Raw genomic sequence first — 22,412 nt, 5'->3', positions numbered from 1 at the left:
CTATTGGTTTATTTTTTGTATGGTGGCCCTTCTAACTCGATGTAATGGATGGTTCAGATCATAGGGCGGTAAAATTACGTACACTGTTGAATGTCGATTAATCACTGTGGATGAATCATATTTTGTTAGGGAGACCGCTGCTAAAAAGCTTGTACAGAGCTATCTTCCCTAGAAATCCAGATTTTGGTCTAAACTGAAATTTCTAACCAAAACTGCTCACACAACTTGGATTTTGATCTTGGTAGTGCCGAGGACATCCCTCTTAGCATCATCGCAAGAAAAACAGGTAATGGCAAGCTTCTAAAACAACCATAACTATATCTTATTTTTAAAGGTTTTGGTAGGCCAATGGACCACTCTGTTTGGTGGTAGCTCAGTCTCACACTTGGCTTTTAAGTTCATATGGTAGTCCGTTCACAATATAGGGCTCAATATAAAAGGGGAAATGATTTCAACGCTCCAATGTTTTGATAAACATGTGTGCCACATGTTTGTCATATTGAGACGAGTCTTCTTCTACCGAAGGAGCTCAAACTTGACTCCAAAAAAGAACTGAGATGGAATGTTAGGCAACGCTTCTCATTCTCGCCCAATTTAACGGGCTAGAAACGGATTGATGAGAAACTTAGAAACGACTATTAGTTGTTACCCAGAATCCTTGCTTTTAGCCTAAAAAGAAGGCAAAAGTTTAGAAACGAGCATAGTGGCCGGATTGCCGAACATCACTTTTTGAGATACTTTTGCGTTTTCTCATTCTTGACGCCTAAAAAAGGGGAGAATGCGGTTACTTAATGGTTGTCGAACACACCCTTAGTAGTTAGTAGTTGGCCGAGTCATCTTGTTTCTACGGAATATGCCCAAAATAACTGAGATAGAAGGATCATAGTATTTGTTACATATAGTCAAGGTGCGGCCTATAACTATACCGAACCCTAGTGGTGATGGATGTACTGGCTTCAATTCTGGATGAATTGATCGCGGAGCGCATGTTTATCAAAACATTGGAGCGCAGAAATCATTTCCCTATAAAAGCCAAGAAAGATTCTAACTATCCGATAAATAGTCTGCAAACAAACATGCAAAAATAAGTGCTTGATGGTCCACTTTTTCCCTCCAATGGGCCCACTAGTAAATTTTGGGCATCGTATGAAAATTTTACCAATTAAGGGAGATCTGATGGATGGTAAATTAGGGGTGTGTTTGGCAACAATTCTAATTCTTGTGGAAGAAGCAACTCCGCCAAGCTTCATTTTATAATGGGCGGAAATCTGATTATCCCACGCGATTTTGACAAGATTTGGAGAATCAAGTTTTGTGGACACCCAAAGCAAATGATAAGGCCCTATTTGGATTGCAGGGATTATCTGGAAAACTTGGGAAAAGAAAATTTTTTCTCAACTTTCATACTTTTCCATTGTTTAATTACATATGAAAAAAGTAACTTAAGCCACTGGAGTTCAAGTTTTATATACAGAGACCTTTATTGTGGTTTAATTCACAATGATATCTCTAATATTTATTACTTCCCTCTAAGTCGGGGTAATTAAAAAAATTCATCAAGAAATGTTTTTCTTGCAATCCAAACAAGTTAACGAGCCTAAGGCCCTGTTTGGATTCTAAGAATTTTTGGGAAAAGTTTGGAATAGAAAAATATTTTTAGACATGAAAAGTAACTGGAACCAACCATATTCAATTTTTACTTGGAAGGGCTTTGAATCATATCCCTCTAAATAAACCATAATCATAGCATATCCATTTAATTTGTGGAAAGTTAAAAAAAACCTAGGATAATTTTTTCCTTCAGAAATGTTTTTATTGCAATCCAAATAGGAAAGGACAAAAAAAATCAACGGTTTAATTTCTCTTGTTGGCCCCAAATATAGAGGACCACAATTTAAGGTGACGCGGCAATCTATAGCTTCTTTGTTTTCAGTGAAAAAATATTCGTGGGGACCACCAATGTTTTTCCTTGAAAGGTTAAAAATGGATTTTTTTTTTTTTTTTGTGTGTGGCAGAAGAAGCAGTTTGAAAGTTTGTCCTTCTTTGTCCTCCCAAAAAATGCTGCTGATGTGTGAAAATCCTATCGGTTGGCTTTGAAGTTTTCGATTAGATGAATTTCAACCTTTCACTAGGGTTTGGGTCGGAAATTAAATGGATATCGGATTCTCTTCGCTGATATTGAAATTTCTGATCAAAATCCCCTCGAAAATAGCTGAATTCTCTTCACACCAGCTGCGGACCCGATCGATTTGCCGGATTTGAGTAGAAATCTATCAATTATTTTGTTAATTTGGTTGCATATCGCTGGTTTTGAGAAATTTTGTTTAATATGCGTGAATCTGCGTGAGGATTAATCGATCAGAGGAGGAGAATCGTTAATCTAGGGTTTTGGTTGGAAATAAACGAGCGATTTGATTCTCTTCGCCGATACTGAAATTTCCGATCGAAATCCCTTAGGCTCTGTTTGGTTGCAAAAAGTAGGGAAGACGGCTGAGCATTTCTAGGAATATGAAATACCAAATGTTGTTTCGTTGTCATTTTTTAGCTCAAATCCCATTGGACTACTAGACATGGAAGAGACATCATTATTAGCTTTTTGCTTAGGTGGCGCCTATGTGGCGGGATTGTCCCCTCCCCTACTTTTCCAATGCCAAACCTTGTTTTTGGTAAATTTTAGAGGGGAGAAGAGTAGAATATGATATACCATGTGTAATCATTACTTTTTTCTCTCTTTCTCTCTCCTCTTTCTCTCTGTTCTACTATTTATTTTGTTAATGACACCCCTTCATTCTCCCACATGCTTTGACATCGAACCAAACACACTACCAAAATTCCCCAAAATTCCCTCTAATCTTCTCTTGACAAGTCTACACATATCCCATCCTTGTCACCTCCTTGTTGACTACTACTTCCACTAAAATCTCATCTAACCAAACAGAGCCTTACAAAATCGTTGAATTCCATTCACACCAGCTGTAAATCCGATCAATTTGCTAGATTTTAGCTAAAATTGGCGTTTTTAGGGTTTTCAGGGCAAGCTGGTAGAACTTCAATTTTTTGTCGAAATTCCTGCATAATTCTATTCGATTTTTTGTTAATTTGGCGGATTATCGTTGGTTTTCATTGGGAATCCTTCTGCAATTTAGAATTTTTTGTGTTTATGAGCCGTGAATTTGCTTGAGGATTGATCAATCGATCGAAAGATAATCGATATTGTAGGGTTTGAAGTAACGGAAATCGGTAAATTGCTTTCATCGACGGAGATTTTTTGTAATTCCTGTATAAATCTATTCAAATTTTGGTTAATTTGGCGCTGGTTTTCACTGGAAATCCTTCTTCTCTTGAGAATTTTTTGTTTAAGACGTGGAGAATTGATATTCTAGGGTTTTGAAGTAACAGAAATCGGAGATCTCCTTTGGTCAACGGAGATGAGAGGCCAAGGAGGTTCTTCTAGGAAGAGCCTGACGCTGAATAATGCTTCAACACTGCGGAAGCAGAAATCTCTGGAGAACGGAAGCAACGATGCCGTACTGAGGTCTTCCGCGCCTTCTCGTTCCTTGTAAGCTTTCGGTTGCACTTTCTTTGTCTTATACCTAGGGCTTGGCACTTTCAACATTTTGTGCTAATCCTAATAATTCAAATGTGTTGAATAAAAGCCTCGGATAGAAACAGTGGGGCAAGACTTGATAGCTAGGAACATAACATAGAACATGACCTTGGATAGGATAGAATGGAAGAAAATTATCCACGTAGAAGAACCCAACTAGAGCCAGGATTAGCGTCGGGTAGATTCCTTCACCTTCTTCGTGAATTTTTTCTAAAGGATTCATTTAGCTGACCCCAACTAGTTTGGGACAAAGGCTTTGTTGTGTTGTAGATGTTTGCTTTAGTGCTCTTGTATGAAACTTGCCATCTGTGAGTTAGGATAGATTGATGACACATTCCTGTTTTAGGTTGTTTACTAGTCCAAGATTGGAACTTGTTGCTTCTGCTCATTGTTGTACTAATCTCTTCATTCAGAATTTTTGGCTGTTTTACTGTTACATGTTTGAAACTATACCAGTTTTGAACATTATTATTGTTATTCTCAGTGCACTATGAATAAATGCATCGCAGAGTCACCACCAAACAAAATGAAAAGAGAAAACACTGAGTAGGTTATTTTCAGCTACTCATGACACATGAGAGTTCATATTTGTTCTATTTTATGGATACTTTATGTATTTAGTTCTCTTTATGCATTTAAAGTAATGGGTTTTGGTCTTCATTATTTATATATAAAAGAAAATTAATTAAATAAATATAATTGCTTTCCTTTTTGTTGCTTCACGTTTGTACGAGTTGGTATTTTTTGGAAACCACAGGCATAGTTTTAAATTCCGACTGAAATCCGAAACTTTGACTGAAATATTTTGTTTTGGTTTGGACTGAAACCGAAAGTATATTGAATCAGATTTTTACATGATTTCTCCGAAATTTCCCCGAAATCAGAAATTTCAACCAAATTTTCATTTTCCATCCTTATTTACAAAATTTCTTCCGAAATGTTAATGATTTCCACCGAATTTGAAGATTTTCACCCACATTACCGAAATTTTATACATTGTGGAGATTTTAAAAAATGAAAATTTTGTAATTTTACATGGTTTCAGCCGAAATTTCCACCAAAACCGAAATATTTCGGTTTTGTTGGTGGCCGCAACCGACATCAAAATCATAACCTTTAACCCTAACCCTAACCATAACCATAATCCTACCTATAACCTACATAACCAATGGGTTGGATGACTCAACCAACTATGGGAGATGGGGTATTTAGAGGGCTGCTCAGGGTGAGCGATGCCTCATAAACCTTTTCCTGTATTCATCAAGTTCAACTTATTGGCATGAGGCATTAAGGTATACAGGTATTGAAGTTCACACATGTTTATACAAAAAAGTAGGTTTGTATCTTGAATGGAACCTTTAAGCATAAAATGATCGGGATTCACCAACTCCACTGCACGAATCATTCTGAAACTTTCCAACGCTGGGATTGACTTAGATTAATGTTTGAGACACATCTTTGTTGATCCCACACATTTGCCAACTGTACACATACCAACTGCTCATGGTTGCACTTTTGCACTTGCTATGTACTATTGGCTTATGGTCAAATGCATAACATTGTTGAGTGCATGTCTCTTCCTTGATTAACACTATCTTCATAAGTTGTTACTACAATTGAAAGCAGCTTTCTATTCCAGTCTCGTGTGCCAATATCATATATATAAGAATAATTTCACAATATTGTGTTTTGACTCTCAATTGGGTTTTTTCTCATTAGGGAGGATTTTGAAAGAATCGGATTGAGCAGCTTAGTTACAGCTTGTGTTAGAGATATTCAAGGTGAAGGATTTCCTGATGAATTTTGTGGGTCAGCAGATTCAGTGTTCCTTGACCTCCGTCAACCTTGGTTGGCCATACCATCTGCCTGTAAAATGTTGAAGCCCGATGGAGTTATATGCTCATTTTCGCCTTGCATCGAGCAAGTGCAACGCTCGTGTGAGACACTAAGGTCAGATTTTACAGGTAAGCTTCTTCAGAGCTCCGTGTCTCAATGGATGATATTAATGTTTAAAATCTTGCTGGTCATACTAAGAACTCAAAAGTGTCTTCTTGGTTTGGCCCGGCTCCTGAGAGTGGGGACCACTTTCATAGATAACCAACCTCAAGTTGGCCGTTTTGGTTTATAAATTGAGCCAAATTTTCTTTGGCCCCCTCCATGGTCAACTCTAACTGGTTATTTTTTTAGGTTTTTAGCATGGATCATCTGGAATACTCAACTAAGGTTTCACTATAACTGACACAGACTAGTAAACATTTTTCTGTAACTAATGCTTTCGTTCATGCAGATATTAGGACATTCAAGGTTCTCCTCCGTGCATATGAAGTGCGAGAGTAGAGGATGGGTTATGGTGGCGGCAATGAAGATGGGTCTTTGGGGTCACTTCCTTGCAAGAGGAGGCAGTTTTCTTCCAGCGAAGTTAGTAATGGAAGGGACAATTCGAGTTGCTCTGTTATGGCGAGACCATGCAGTGAGACGAGAAGTCACCCGGGTTATTTAACATTTGCAAGGCTCATATGTCTTTGAATAGGGGCAGAACTTTACTATTTTATTGTCCATTTACTTAAGATTTACATGTAAATAACGGAATACCCCCCATTTGGATTTATTAAAAATAATTTTAAGACCCAAATCTAAAAGGAAAAAAAGTCAACTCTCCTGTTTTAGTACAAAATTCAAAGAAAAAGGATCGGGTCAAAATTTAAACTTTCTTAACTTCCAAATAGTGGGGTATTTTTCAAATTTTAAAAATTTATAAAATCTATCATGTCCAAACATTATTAAATCCCAAAAGTCCGGTAAAAAAAATCTCATAATTTGGTCTCTAAAAATTATTCATCTTGTCATACACTGGTCAACACATTGGCGACAGACTTTTTTTTTCTAATGAATGATGTATTGATGCCTCATGTTATGAAATATGGAACTTAATCACTTATGAAATGAAGAGTAATATTAGAATTTTCCATTTTGGTGATGTTATTTTTATTTGATTGCTCTACAATTATTATTTTTAATTTTCCATTTTCCATTTTCCAAGTGTGTGAGAGGAAAAAGTCAAGAGAAGATAGTGGGTTCTTTTCTTTGAGTTTCTCATGTGGTCAGAAATTGAGAGGGGATTTTTCTCTCTGTTATACATAGTGTACGGTCTTGGTTGAACACAAGGAAAGGATCGCAGGTTTCAGCTTAGTTACTATATAGTTTCTCTTTTAATTTATACAACTTTGAAATAAGGGATTTGCTAGCATCCATCGCAGAAGGCATTTCGAGGATGGGCTGTTGCATGTGAGAGCAGCCACATCATGAATGAAGAGAACATGTGCTGAAAAGATGTGGCTGCTCTCCCATGCAACAGCCCATCCGCGAAATGCCTTATGCGCTAGCAAATCCCAAGAAATATTACACAAGGTCAATTTCTAGTAAGAAAATCTATTCAATACTGGGGAAACACAAGTCCTTCATCATGGAAGCGTTACCACGCATAAAGCCTAATGTCAAGTCGAGTGGGACAAAATGAAGTGTGTACGGTAATATAGGAAAATGTCAATCAAATCACTAAGAGGAATCAATACATTATACTAGGGGTGCAACTCAGGTCGGGTTGAGGCCAACCCGAGGAACCCATTTTTCCAACCCAACCCGATTTCCAAGGTTCAACATGACCCAACCCGATTTGCAATTTCCTCAACCCGACCCAACCCGATTTGCAATTCGGGTTGGGTTGACCCGATTTGATATGGTATCAACAGTTGACCACCTCAACTCAAGCCGGGTCGGGTCGGGTTGGGTCGGGTTGACCCGATTTGATATTGTACCAATAGTTGACCACCTCAACTCAAGCCGGATTGTTTTGGATTTTGAGAACCGATTGTTCTCAAAATCCAAAACAAACAGGGACTACCAATTAACAATGGGAAATGCTATCTGCACTACTATATTTTGATTATCTATTAAAGTACGGTATGGCCCACACCATAGGATTATCCAAACTGTCCATTGTAGACTGTGAAGACTATTTCAATGTTGAAAAAGAAAAACAAGAGAATTTATACAATGGGTGGCTGTGAAAACACGTGAAGTGTGGAAAGTATGGTACGGCCCACTCCATATGATGATCCAAACCGTCCATCTATTAGGTTTGAACTTAAATAGGTTGTGCCCCAAAAATCATTTCCATGGGATGATCCTAACCCTCCGATTTGTAGAAGAATCCATAAATGACTTTTGGGGTAGTACATATACAGATCGGAGGGTTAGGATCATCCTATGGAAATGATTTTTGGGGCAGTACATATACAGATCGGAGGGTTAGGATCATCCTATGGAAATGATTTTTGGGGCACAACCTATTTAAGTTCTGGCCTAACAGATGGACTGTTTGGATCATCATATGGAGTGGGTCGTACCATACGTTCTAGACTTCACGTGTTTTCACGGCCACCCACAGAAAAACGCATACAGAATTTCTTCATATGGAACCCAAATTCGGGTTTCGGGTCAGGTTGCCCGACACCCCAACCCGACCCAACCCGATTTTCAATTCGGGTTGATCTTTCCCAACCCAACCCAATCCGATTTGCGAAAAAGCTTAACCCGACCCGACCTAACCCAAATTTGGGTTGAACCCATCAGGTTCGGGTTGAACCAGACCTGAGTTGCACCCCTACATTATACACGTTCCTATGCTCTACATTAACGCATTATAGAGACTTTGTTGTAGAAAATTGACGATGCTAACTTGCTTATCAATCCAAGAACATTTAGGCCCTGTTTGTTTTAGATTATGACAATCTATTGTGGAGTCCCCCAACCGATTTTTGGACAGAATATTGCACTAAATTTGATTGTTGGGGTACTCCGCAATTGGTTGTCATAATCTCAAGCAAACAGACCCTTAGAAGTACTATCATTGCTCAATTCAAGAGAGATACAGAGAGGGGATTCTGCCACGTGGATGCTCTTGAATTTTGATCTTTTAAGTTGTAAGCGTTGAGCGTCTAAGGGTAAGGTTAAGGCATTGGTGATTATTTCTACATTATTTCTTATTTCCTTGGCATATCGGCGGTGTAGATCATGGTAGGTCAAAGAATTTTACTTTCAATGATGTCCTGTATTTTTTGAGGAACATTGAACTTATCATAACTAGTGGAATATTTTTTTGGTATTGGTATTGTGTTTAAGGATTATCTGAAGGGAAATGATATTTACTCCCCTTTCATCACCAGGGACACGCATTTGCTAGTGTACTTTGCAATCAAAGCCACTGGATTTTTCTGACATAAAGTACATCAGCTCCCTTTTTGCCATTGATACACTGACGTTGGGTGTCCCTGGTGATCAAAAGAGGCGTAAATATCACTTCCCTTATCTGAAACAGTTAAAATTTTGGCAAGGTAGGAAAAGAGAAAGCTCCTAACCCTAATATTAGAGTGTTCGGCATAGCTACTTTCAAGATCTCCGTGGGAAGATCACAAAGGTTAGAAATGGTCGTTGCTTTTTGGAATTAGTAGAAGACGGACATGTATTTTATGTCTATAGCAGTGGAAGCATCTCTTGGTGACTCACAGGTGTTCTTGGTTCATTGTGTTGCTGGAGCTTTTGGGGTGGAGTTTTTGTATTGTATAAAGAAAAAGTCAATCTATAGTTTCTATAGCTAAGAGGGGTTTTGTGGGTATTTTTTGTTTTGTTCTTTTGGTTTAGGGTTCACCCTGACCTATCATACTATATAATAGCAAGTGGGGACTCCTGGTCCCCGGTGCCCAATGTAATTCTCATGGTATGAATATAATTGTCATATTTCAAAAAATATATATTAGAGGGGATGAAAATCTTTCAATTTTGAGTTTATTTTTTATTGGTCCCACTTAAGCGTATTCTTAGTTTAGCATTTTGAGTTTATTTTTTATTGGTCCCACTCGAGCCTATTCATAGTTTAGCATCTCTCTCTCTCTCTCTCTCTCTCTCTCTCTTGTCTTGTTATCTGCTTCCTTTTAAGTAGCATTCGATTGCATTAAATGATAGAAAGGAAGCCAAACGGATCAAAAGGTGAAAAGCCAATATAGAGGGTGAATCACTCGCCAAACCAAGAACATACCAAAAGGTCTATAGCTGTTTGTGTATGACCTTTCTCAAGGAAAAAGGTCTATCAAGTTTGTGGCCCATATGTAATAAAGACCTGAAACCCTCTCTCTCTCTCTCTCTCTCTCTCTCTCTCTCTCTCTTGTGGCATCTTTAACCAACATGGAGGCACGCTGGGTAAGAGAATGACCATACTCCGTGATCCATGGTGGAGTGTCAACACTAGAGGATAGAATCCCTAGAGCCTAAAGGGGAATCTCTAAATGAATGATCTAGTGTCCCAAGGTAAATGAAATGATCCCAAGATAGGTAAACTCTAACATGACTGAGCTAGTCTCTATGAGAAAGAGAGATATGCTATAGGACAAACTCCTAATACTAAAGGATCGATTCCTATAACTCTATAAAGGTAGGACAGATTCCTATAACCCTATGATGATAGGATATAATCCTATGACTGTGAAGATAGGACTGAATCCTATATCACTACGGAGGTAGGACTGAATCCTATAACTCTATGGCGGTAGGGCAGAATCCTATGACTATATGAAAGTATGACAAAATCCTAACTGTCTATGACAGTAGAACAAACTCCTAAAGTGAATGACTGACTCATAACTAGAGGGCAGACTCCTATCTAGAGGAAAGACTCCTAACAAAAGGGTAGACTCCTAGTCTATGGGACTGACTCATAATCTATAGGGCTAACCTCTAAACCAACAACTCTACAAAGGAGGTACTGATAAGACAAATCCTATCTAACAGCTTTATAAAGGGGTGCTAATAAGTCAAAACATATCTAACACAGAAGAGGACAACTAAAAATAAATGAGACAAAGCATGTCTCCTATGGGAAAAAATCTAACTCTAACGAGACAAAGCATGTCTCCTATGGGAGCTCCAAGTAACCTTATCATTGCCCTTACAACGATAAATAGGGTTAGGGTAAGTATCAAAAAGGCTAAATTAATTTTTAACTTAGAAGGGGTAACACTCTAGCATGAGACTGAATTAGTCTCCTAGGGGTGTAACTTTCTAAATGAGACCAAGGTGGACTATTAAAGGGGTGACTATCTAATGAGACATAGCTTGTCTGCTAAAGATGGAAACTTTTCTACCGAGACATAGCTTGTCTCATAAAAGGGGAGGCTCCGGCTATCTCCATAGCTATGACAGACAACTAATCTAAAGTACTTGGTCAGTCCCCAATAAAAGGGAATAATCTGTGAAAATATTTTACTAATCAAAACTCAACAAATCTCAAGAGAAGGGACAAATAGAATATAATTTAGAAATGGGACTAAGCAAGTCCCCTAAATACAACAGAAGGATAGGGGAGTGCTATAAGGACTAAGCAAGTCCCCTAAAGATGGGCTTGGGATGACTCCTTCGTTGCCCTTACAATGATAGAGGGAACTACCATCTAAGGTTCATGTCTAAAACACTAAAAAAAACTTTTAAAAGAAAGAGAGGATTGCTATTAGGACTTGGCAAATCCCCTAAAGGATGGGCTTGGGATGACTCCTTCATTGATTAAAGAAGCCAAGTGAATATGCAATATCCTCAAATTGAAAATTGAAATAGGATGTAAATATAACTGGCGAGTGTTTGACATGATGTCATCTCCATGTCTCTGATAAATGTGAAATTGTATATACTTAGAGATGGGTGTTGGAGATGATGATCTCATACAAACACCCTGATCATCTAAAAATTATCATGACTATTCATGCAATCAAATATGTATTTATCCCACATAATTATGATGACCCACCCCATACTGTACTGATATTGAAATCCCTTGCTTAAACAATTATTCAAACCAGATTTTTCATTCAGCTAAAGCCATAACAGCCACCCACTTAAATTCGTATTACCAAGTGATCATTTCTATAATATGCCTGACAGTTACCATGAAAGTGATGACCACAGAAAATAAAAGTGAGCAACCTATCGTCATCATAAATGAGAATGAAAACACAACTTCAAACAACCCGGAATTAACATGAGAGAATACAAAAGCCTCCAATGACAATCATATCACAGCGCATCTAAATTTAGAGCTCCAAAGAATATGGACTTTACAAAACTTGTTTGAAAAGCACAATAAGACTGCGATAAACATAGTGATGGCAAACATGAATGAATATAAACATTTGGGTTTTTCAAAGTAATAATCAATTACAAAATATGATATGCAGGAACACCAGACCTTAAAGTCTACTTCTAAGCCATATCATGACCTTCACTAAGATCTTTGAGAAAATATTTAGGAAACAGAAACAATTTTAGACGATAAAATCAATTTTTGTCCATAAGGGTAAAACATGTCTAAGGTAATTAACTGCTGTCATTTATCTATGTGCTCCTAATAATTTCTCCAAACATCCAAATTTCTTCTATACAAAGAAAAGATTTCTCCGAATTAAATCAACTAAAAAGCTCTTAAACACTTCCTTGCATAGAACACTCAACCATGCACAAGAAGCAAATAATTAAAGCCCAAAGATATCACAGCAACACCATTATGTCCAATGGTACATGACCAAAATCATCTTCATTGAGCTAATGAGATAACTCTTACCAATTTGTATAACAACACCCTTGATTCTATACAAAAATACTGGGTCAAAACAAGAAAGTTATTAATGAACTCCAGTGAGCTACAAATGTGAATATTTCGACCCAACTAATAAATATAACACAACCAAGGGGAGACAAAGCCTATCATGAAGATTCACATGCAGAGTAGATATTTGGAACCCAACAAGTGTTTATCAAAGAATATATCAATTACAACAGCACTCTTATTTGAAACAGACGAAAATGGATACATTTAACCAACTCTCTCCAAAACATGATGAAGGCAAGATGATCTGCTGCCACCCTAAATGCTATCAAACTGATTTTTAGTAAAACAGTAAGCCCATGGCAACATAAACTAGCACATAACCATTTGGATCATTAGAGCTTCACCATAGACTCACCAGGTAGATCAAATCAATAGTAATGTGAAAACTGGTTATGGGAAATCAGTTGCAAATCCCCCTTCTCTCCTCTTCTTCTTTGATCACAAACACCAAAGTCCAAAGCAATTACAGGTTGGGATAATGGAAACCAAATAATGGAGACTAGAGATCAATAAATGTGAGACCGATAGAAACACAAAATCAGAAATAGCAAAGAGATTTAAAGCAACTCCAAAAGAAGTGCAAAAATGCCTAAAGTGGAGGAAATACATTGATGAGAGTTTAAAATGACAACACAGATGAAGGTGGAGAATCAAATAACACTACACCCCATTCTCTCTCCAGATTCGAGTCTTTTGTACTGCCAGAACTGCCCAAAGGTTATTTCAGTTTCCAAAGGATTTGCAAGCCTATTGAAACAAAAAGACAAGATAAAACTGTGCAATTATTAATACATGGCTGAACTAATACCATTCCCTACTAAATGCGAAGACAAGCTAGAGCTGGATAGGTTGCAAGACATGGCTGGACTAATGTTATTCCCCACTAATTATAAAACTAACTAAAACAGGGGAAAATCAGCCAACAGGTGCAAAAACCAGTAGAGACAGCAGCTAAGTGCCTGAAATCTTAGCGACCAATGTTTTCCGGTCTTCATTTGTTCCAAAGTGTGCAAGCTTATTGAGAAATCATCCCTTGGGTGAACTGATACTGGCAGATGACTTCTCCCGTGTAACAAAAGATAAGAATTAAGGCTAAGAATAACATCAGCAGTAAGAGCAGCTACAACAGACAAAGTTATAACAAAAGAAAGTAATATTCATGGTCATACTGTCAGATTGGATTTTTATTATCAAATTTTCCTGTACATGGATTGTCCATTCTACATAGTTTCGAGGTTTACATTGATAGACAAGGAACAATAGTAGTGTTGTGATGTATGTTGTTGGATAAACAAGAGTAGTGTTAGGTAATGAGTGTTTATACAGAACACTTGAGATATCGCATAAACACAGTCAGGAACATATGTAATTAGTCCCAAGAAATTATTTGTCTGTTTCCACTTGCGTTCGAGATTTTTGCTTTTCTCCCCACTCCACCAAAGATACAGACAATTCCCCATGTCCCCAAAAGACAGTGGTGTGTGTGAAACAAGACAAAGCCAGTCAATGGAATACAGGAAAAACATCAAAACAACCATACTATACTATGGAGTCACTGGAGAGGAAAAGCGTTTGACATCGATTGTCTTGGGATGCTTCTGTTTCAGTTTATTGATGATGACATTCAGTAAACCTTCTTTGTATGCTGCTGAAATCATGTTGACATCCATGTCCTCTGTAATTAAAAATTTCCGTACCAGCTCTCCACAAATCCTCTCCGCACACATATAACGGATCGTGTTTTCATCTTTTTTTTCTTGTGTGCATGATACTAATAAGGCTTTTTCGTTATCTACCAACTTTAATGTTATCTCTTCAATCCTTGTTCCGGGCATGTTGACAACTATTTCGTACCAATCTACGTACTCTTTGATATCTGCGTGCAACAGTAATGACAGACCTTCATCTTTCTGCATGACGGCAAAAGTTAACTCGATGACACATCTGTCATTAAGGACATAACCTGATCCTGGGTCATTAAACTTTCGGACCGGCATAAATGCTGCAAATCCTTGTGCACGGCTTTTAGTTCCAAATTCATGATCCAGTCCTACATAAAAAGTCATAAAGTTTGAAAAGAGTAACAGAAAAGCAAAAGATATATATAGAGAGAGAGGGGAAGGGGGGGGGGGGGGGGAAGCACCTTTCACTACAGCTAAATTGGATAGCTGATCTATGATTGAAAAGGTGAGCTTTATTGATTGACTCCATCCATTCGGCTTGACAGCACTCTTCAAAGTACCAATGCTGAGAAAAGGCTTCTTAGGAACAGCCAGTGCCAAATACAGTGATACGTATTCCTCATTTGCAGCCCCATTCGGATACAACTGTAACTTCCTTTTAGGAAATAAAAAAGATTAAATTAAACTCTACCATTGCCGAAGGTGGTTCCTAATAAATGGGGGAGGGACTCGTACCATTGTTGATCACCTATCGGGAAGGAATCCGACTCATACTTTTTCCTTGATGGGGAAAACTCGGTGATAATCCATCTGATCCGCCCATTCAATACCTCGGTAACCATTGCCACTCTAAATAAACGATAAGTCCAAATTATTGCTTTCCTTAAATTCAAATAAATAAAAAAACTAGATGTAATCACCTCTTTTGCAGAACTCTAGGAAAAAAAACTGACTTTAATTTAGAATTGTGATAAGTGAGTTTCACAAATTTTATTGAGAAAAATACCAGCAGAAAATTTTGGAACGGTCCCATATATAGACTTCAAAAACCCCCTAAATTTGACTCCTACAAATAAAATTCTTTACCAACCTTATATCAACTTCTAAAAAGAGTAGAACTCAAATAACAATTTACTAAAACACCGATAATGACTAAAACATGGACTGTTAGGAACAGAGTCCTGGATTCTGAGATTATACTAGTCTGAAAACCAGTAAAGGTCCCTAAAAATAACTTTTCCAACTCCAAACCCTTATGCTTCCCTGTTACTCATAATAACTTCCCCTCACAAGCAATTGAGCCATCGGAACTACGCAGTGCTTTGTCCGTGATCTCATCAGAGCCCTACAAACCACTTGACGACTAGCAAAAAAAAAAAATTAAATTTTCGGAAATGACGTGTAACCAAAAAAGCATTTTAGAGAAAAATAATTGAAGTTTAGCATTGCCCCAATTAATGATGTGATTTCATTTAGAGACTGGAAAGGAAGAAAAATCGTTGAGAAATGAACCAAAGGCCCTGATAACAAGAACACCAACAAGCTAGTGTAACTTGTAACATAAATCAGCTCCTACTGTCCCATGATTGATACATCTGTCTCCTACAGAATTGCCTCTCAGAACATGACCTTAAAACACATTGATACCAAAAAAAAGATTGGATATGGAAGTTGATAAACAAGGGAATCTGATTCGGAGGTTAAGCTTGTTAATTTTTAAAGTGTATTTATTGGGTTGCTTTATTTTATTTTTATTTTGAGAGAAGTAGTGAGGACAAAAATTGTATTTTGTGTCCATGGGCATGGTGGTCATTTTACCTAGCTTGCACATGTGTGAGCCACACCTGTTTCCTATAACTTTTCCCACTACCCACCTATTTCAAATTCAAACCCTTACTTGGAACTCGAAACCGACCACTTCCCTAAGCATTAAAGACTCCACTTTCCCACACCCACTTAGCTAAACCATTCACTCTCTATTTTCATTTGACTAAGCCTATTCTTATTTACTCACTTTTGTAGAGATTCTCCACTAAGCAAAAGACCTCCATTGAAGCTTTCTTGTGTGCAAGCTAGTGTTTGAAGAAAAGGCCGACTTTCCCATATTTTCTTTAAGTGTTGAAGCTTTCCTCTTGAAGCTTTCTACTTGTAGTTTTGTTCTTCTCTCATATATATTGGATTACATCTTGTGGGATTGTTCTTCTTCTCTTTTGGTTGTGGATATTGGGCTAGTGTAAACTTCGGTTTCACTATTTGAGAAGTGGATTTTCGGTGTTGTGAATTCCGTCTTTTTCTATAAAGCTTGATGAGCATGGTAAAGAAATCTCTTCTAGTCATGGTGGATTCTGTCCACTCAACAGATCAGCATGTTAAACATCCAAAAACCTACATCCATGGAGCAGGTATAGTAGAGTTGTTTCCGGTACTTTTATTTGCTCATTTAATTGTGCAAAGTAAGACTTAAACTGTTGTTTCTTGCAGTTGGAGAAACATATTGGGAAGTTGAAGACGGAAAAGTATGGGAGTAGAATTCTTGAACAAATTCAGCAGTATACTGAGTCTGAACAGGATGATAACTCAGGCGCCAGCGAAAGCAGAGTTAAGAAAAGATTGAAGACTAAAACGTGTTAACTTACCAACTTCTCCAAAAGCTTAAACTGTTGGAGAAAGGCGTTATTTATCTTTTATACTTTAACAAAAAGGATTTGGTTCTTAGGGAAAGCAGGGGAGAAGAACAAGAATAGTTCATTTACGTTCAGTTTTCCATTGCACCAATTTTGTCTCTTTAGGTGTGTTTGGACTTAGTTAGAGTTCATCAATTGTGACCACATTTGAAGTGTTAGTCAAATTTGTGTTTTCTTTTTCTATTTCTACAATGTCTCTTCAATCAACGCAACAATCTTCTAGAGTGACTGATCTATCAACAATACACCGATATATTGTCTGTTTTATTGGCCCTAAGAAGTGTAATCGGATGAATTTTGTTATGAGGTTTCTTGCATTTCATTTCACAATCTCTTCATGCGGAGATTTTTTATCTTTTCATTTTCAAAAGATCAGGAGCAAGATAATCAGGAACTGTCATATTGTCCTGCTTTCGTATGTTGACGTCAAAGATGTAGGAGTTGTAGTAACTTTAGGATAATTTTGGTCTCTGGATGGTTTTCCTTGAATATCTTATATGACATCAAAACAAGAAAAGAAAGAAGAGAGAAAACTGAAATTGTACATCAAAACAAGAACAGAAAGAAGAGAGAAAATTGAAATTGTACATCAAAACAAGAAAAGACAGAAGAGAGTTGAAATTGTACATCAAAACAGGAAAAGAAAGAAGGGAGAAAATTGAAATTGTACATCAAAACAAGAAAAGAAAGAAGAGAGAGAGAGATATACCTTTCGAAATCAAGAATAATGTGAGTTCTTAGAGAGAACAGCGAATCCCTGCCAAAAAAAAAAAAAATCTTCGCTTGAATTTTGACATCGAAACTAATTAAATAATGGGAACAAAATTGAAATTGGGGGCGGATAAAATTACCTTACCAGGAAGGAAATGAAAAGTGATGGAGAGACTGAAAGAAATAAAAACAAGGGAGAGAGATAAAAGACGAAGAGAGTTCAAATGAGGAGGGAAGCGTATTGCTCGATAAACGGAGATTTTAATTTTATGGTGTGGGGCCTACGCCACTCTGTGATCTATATATGTTTCCATACTGTGCAGATCCTCTATAGATCGGAGGGTTAGGATCATCCTAAATGGACGGTTTGGATTATCTCATGGAGTGGCTTGTACAGTATTTATAGCATCTAAATGCACAAGCGAATCAAACTCATGTTTTAAAGTTAATATTTGTTGAACAATGACAAAATCTATTAGAAAGTGAGCCTATGTCAAGTCGAGTGGAACAAAATGAAGTGTGTCCAGTAATATAGGAAAATGTCAGTCAAATCACTAATAGGAGGAGGACGAATCAATACATTATAGTAGGGGTGCAACTCGGGTCGGGTTGAGGCCAACCCGACCCAACCTGAGGAAGCCATTTTTCCAACCCAACCCAACGCAACCCGATTTCCAAGCCGGCTGGGTTCAACCCGACCCAACCCTATTTGCAATTTCCTCAACCCGACCCAACCCGATTTGCAATTCGGGTTGGGTTGACCCGATTTTATATGGTACCAACAGTTGACCACCTCAACTCAAGCTGGGTTGGATCGGGTTCACCCGATTTGATATGGTACCAATAGTTGACCACCTCAACTCAAGCCGGATTGTTTTGGATTTTGAGAACCGATTGTTCTTAAAATCCAAACAAACAAGGACTACCAGTATGGCCCGCACCATAGGATTATCCAAACTGTCCATTGAAGACTGTGGAGACTATTCCAATGTTGAAAAAGATAAACACGAGAATTTATACGATGGGTGGCTGTGAAAACACGTGAAGTGTGGAAAGTATGGTACGGTCCACTCCATGTGATGATCCAAACCGTCCATCTATTAGGTTAGAACTTAAATAGGTTGTGCCCCAAAAATCATTTCCATGGGATGATCCTAACCCTCCGATTTGTAGAAGATTCCATAAATGATTTTTGGGGCAGTACATATGCAGATCGGAGGGTTAGGATCATCCTATGGAAATGATTTTTGGGGCACAACCTATTTAAGTTCTGACCTAACAGATGGACGGTTTGGATCATCATATGGAGTGGGTCGTACCATACGTTCCAGACTTCACGTGTTTTCACGGCCACTTATGATATAATTTCTCAGACAAACACATACAGAACTTCTTCAGATAGAACCCAAATTCGGGTTTCGGGTCGGGTTGCCCGACACCCCAACCCGATTTCCAATTCGGGTTGATTTTTCCCAACCCAACCCAATCCGATTTGCGAAAAAGCTTAACCCGACCCGACCCAAATTCGGGTTGAACCCTACCCGAGTTGCACCCCTACATTATACACGTTCCTATGCTCTACATTAACGCATTTTAGAGACTTTGTTGTAGAAAATTGACAATGCTAACTTGCTTATCAATCTAAGAACATTTAGGCCCTGTTTGTCTTAGATTATGACAATCTATTGTGGAGTCCCCAACCGATTATTGGACAGAATATTGCACTAAATTTGATTGTTGGGGACTCCGCAATTCGTTGTCATAATCTCAAGCAAACAGACCCTTAGAACTACTGTCATTGCTCAATTCAAGAGAGATACAGAAAGGGGATTCTGCCACATGGATGCTCTTGAATTTTGATCTTTTAAGTTGTACGCGTTGAGCGTGTAAGGGTAAGGTTAAGGCATTGGTGATTATTTCTACATTATTTATTATTTCCATGGCATATCGGCAGTAGATCATGGTAGGTCAAATAATTTTATTTTCAATGATGTCCTGTATTTTTTTAGGAACATTGAACTTATCATAACCAGTGGAATATTTTTTTGGTATTGGTATTGTGTTTAAGGATTATCCGAAGGGAAATGATATTTACGCCCCTTTCATCACTAGGGACACCCATTTGCCAGTGTACTTTGCAATCAAAGCCACTGGATTTTTCTGACATAAAGTACATCAGCTCCCATTTTGCCATTGATACACTGACGTTGGGTGTCCCTGGTGATCAAAAGGGGCGGAAATATCACTTCCCTTATCTGAAACAGTTAAAATTTTGCAAAGTAGGAAAAGAGAAAGCTCTTAACCCTAATATTAGAGTGTTCAGCATAGTTATTTTCAAGATCTCCGTGGGAAGATCACAAAGGTTAGAAATGGTCGTTTCTTTTTGGAATTAGTAGAAGACGGACATGTAGCAGTGGAAGCATCTCTTGGTGACTCAGGTGTTCTTGGTTCATGGTGCTGCTGGAGCTTTTGGGGTGGAGTTTTTGTATTGTATAAAGAAAAAGTCAATCTATAGTATCTATAGCTAAGAGGGGTTCTGTGGGTATTTTTTGTTTTGTTCTTTTGGTTTAGGGTTCACCCTAACCTATCATACTATATAAAAGCAAGTGGGGACTCCTGGTCCCCGGTGCCCAATGTAATTCTCATGGTATGAATATAATTGTCATATTTCAAAAAAAATATATTAGAGGTGATGAAAATCTTTCAATTTTGAGTTTATTTTTTATTGGTCCCACTCAAGCCTATTCATAGTTTAGCATTTTGAGTTTATTTTTTATTGGTCCCACTCGAGCCTATTCATAGTTTATTTTTTATTGGTCCAACAGACATTCCGCAAAATGCCTTTTGCGATAGCAAATCCCTAAAAATATAAGAGATACAATAACAATAAATACTATACAGAAGAACGCTAAAGTAAAGGGCACCCTTGCATAAGCTTGCCCCGAGCACGCCCCATTGGATCCACGTCATCAAAGGGAATTTATCCTAGTACTGAAAAATGTAAAAAGTAATGGAATAATTAATGCACTTTCATGAGGTAGATACAATGAGGTGTCCCTGCTACTGGTTTTTGCAAGGGTACCCTTTACTTTACCATTCCTCTACTATAAATATAGCTAAATCTCTTTATGGAATCATGGGTGACCCTAGAATTGATCATCTTACATTGATCTCAACAGTACTGTCTTCCTAAGCAACACCTTGATTAGATGATTGTATCCCCTTGATCCAAACCTTGTTTACAGATCCGCCACAAAAGGCTAAACCATTGACTTTGTGTGGTCCTTTACCATATGTGTAGGATTAGACCTGGAAAACGGCAGGTTGGGTCAGGTTAACCGTGGGTGCGGGTCAAACAGGTTGGGTAAAAAATGACCCGAATTCCTACGGTCAGCAACTAGGTGACCCGCACCCAGTGTGGGGGGCATGGGTCAACCCGTGGGTTACCCGCATTTTTTTGCCAAACAGTGTTTTGTTTTTTGGGCGGTGATAAATTCACCCCCTTACATGTATGAATTCACCTCCTAATTTTCAAAATGGACTGTACGACCCACACCATAGGATGATCCAAACCGTCCATTTGCTGGGCCACAACGTAAATAGGTTGTGCCCCAAAAATCATTTCCATAGGATGATCCCAACCGTCCGATCTATAGAATTTTCCATGATGTGAGTCGCTCTTTAGATTGGAGGTTCAGAATCATCCTATGTTAATGATTTTTTGGGCACAACCTATTTACATTGCGGCCCATCAAATGGACGGTTTGGATCATCCTATAGTGTGGGATGTACTGTCTTTTTCAGTTTTTTTACCGAGAGAGAGCCCCCTTTTGGGTCCTTTAATACTATATACTAATATACTTAGGGTTTTTCCAATGATTCAATCTCAACCATTGGTTCTTTTCTAATTTTAATTCAACTATTCCAGATACTTGATGACTTGAACAAAAAAAAAAAACAAATTGCGGGTACCCGCTGGTTCACCTGACCCAACCCCTGTTTTTGCGGGTTGGGTGACCCGCGGGTCAATTTTGATGGGTCACTCAAATGTCGACCCGTACCCCCAAATTCACGGGTGGGTTGGGTCGACCCGCGGGCACGGTCGATTTTGCCAGGCCTATGTAGGATGAACATTTGGGTCGCCAAGGTGTAACTTTGGTCGGGTTGAGTTGAGCTTTTGCTAAAAAAATGAATTGGATTCAACCCGAACCTGAGCCCATTTTATGTTAAAAGCATAACCCGAATTCCAAAAAATCGACCCGAGTTGTACCACCTCATGATGCTCTACAGGATCAACAGTATCAATTGCACACACATGTCCTGATGTGGGACTTAAAATACCCGCATATTAGTTCTCTTTATATTATGTTATATATTAGAGAAAATGACTAAAAAAAAGGGCTTTGATATGACAATGACCTGTCAAGGGGGGAGACATGGAAATAACCAATCTAGAGTGATGGTGACTGGTTTGCAAGGGTTTACCTCATTTTTTAAATACTGTCACCTCTCTCTCTCTCTCTCTCTCTCTCTCATGGGATGATCCCAACCATCAATTAGAGGGCAACAATTCCTCTCTCTTTCTCTCTCATGGGATGATCTCAACAGTCCATTAGAGGGCCACAATGCCCCCTCTCTCTCTCTCTCGTGGGATGATCCCAACCGTCCATTAGAGGGCCCCAATACCCCCCTCTCTCTCTCTCATGGGATGATCCCAACCGTCCATTAAAGGGCCACAATGCTCCCCTCTCTCTCATGGGATGATCCCAACCGTCCATTAGAGGGCCACAATGCCCCTCTCTCTCATGAGATGATCCCAACCGTCCATTAGAGTGCCACAATGCCCTCTTTCTCTCATGGGATGATCCCAACCGTCCATTAGAGGGTCACAATGCCCCGCAGGTTCATGCACCTCTCTCCGGTATCCTCTGATTCTGAGTGAACCTCCTCTCACAGGTTGGTAGTCTCTCCCTCTCAGTTGTTTAAACCCCTAATTTTTTTAGAAATCTATGGTTTCA

General features: G+C 38.4%; 1 protein-coding gene and 1 pseudogene across 1 annotated transcript; one reads left to right on the top strand and one right to left on the bottom strand.

Annotated features, from left to right (window-relative positions):
- Positions 1–3,428: 3,428 nt before the first annotated feature.
- On the top strand, positions 3,429–6,133 carry LOC143891009 (uncharacterized; annotated as a pseudogene).
- Positions 6,134–13,483: 7,350 nt separating this feature from the next.
- On the bottom strand, positions 13,484–17,607 carry LOC143891397 (MATH domain and coiled-coil domain-containing protein At1g31390-like). The gene is made up of 5 exons (XM_077395969.1): positions 17,535–17,607; positions 17,393–17,440; positions 14,735–14,848; positions 14,461–14,654; positions 13,484–14,367 (listed from the first exon to the last, which is right to left on the bottom strand). The coding sequence occupies exons 3-5, from the start codon at positions 14,839–14,841 to the stop codon at positions 13,862–13,864; spliced, it is 807 nt and encodes a 268-aa protein (XP_077252084.1). The 5' UTR covers positions 14,842–14,848; positions 17,393–17,440; positions 17,535–17,607; the 3' UTR covers positions 13,484–13,861.
- Between the last annotated feature and the right edge of the window lie 4,805 nt (positions 17,608–22,412).

Source organism: Tasmannia lanceolata, unplaced genomic scaffold (assembly GCF_043159265.1).
Source record: "Tasmannia lanceolata isolate RefF3 unplaced genomic scaffold, GAP_Taslan_0.1 ptg000013l, whole genome shotgun sequence".
Taxonomy (NCBI): Eukaryota; Viridiplantae; Streptophyta; class Magnoliopsida; order Canellales; family Winteraceae; genus Tasmannia; species Tasmannia lanceolata.
Note: the sequence above shows the minus strand (reverse complement) of the source record. Positions and strands in the feature narration are given on the sequence as shown.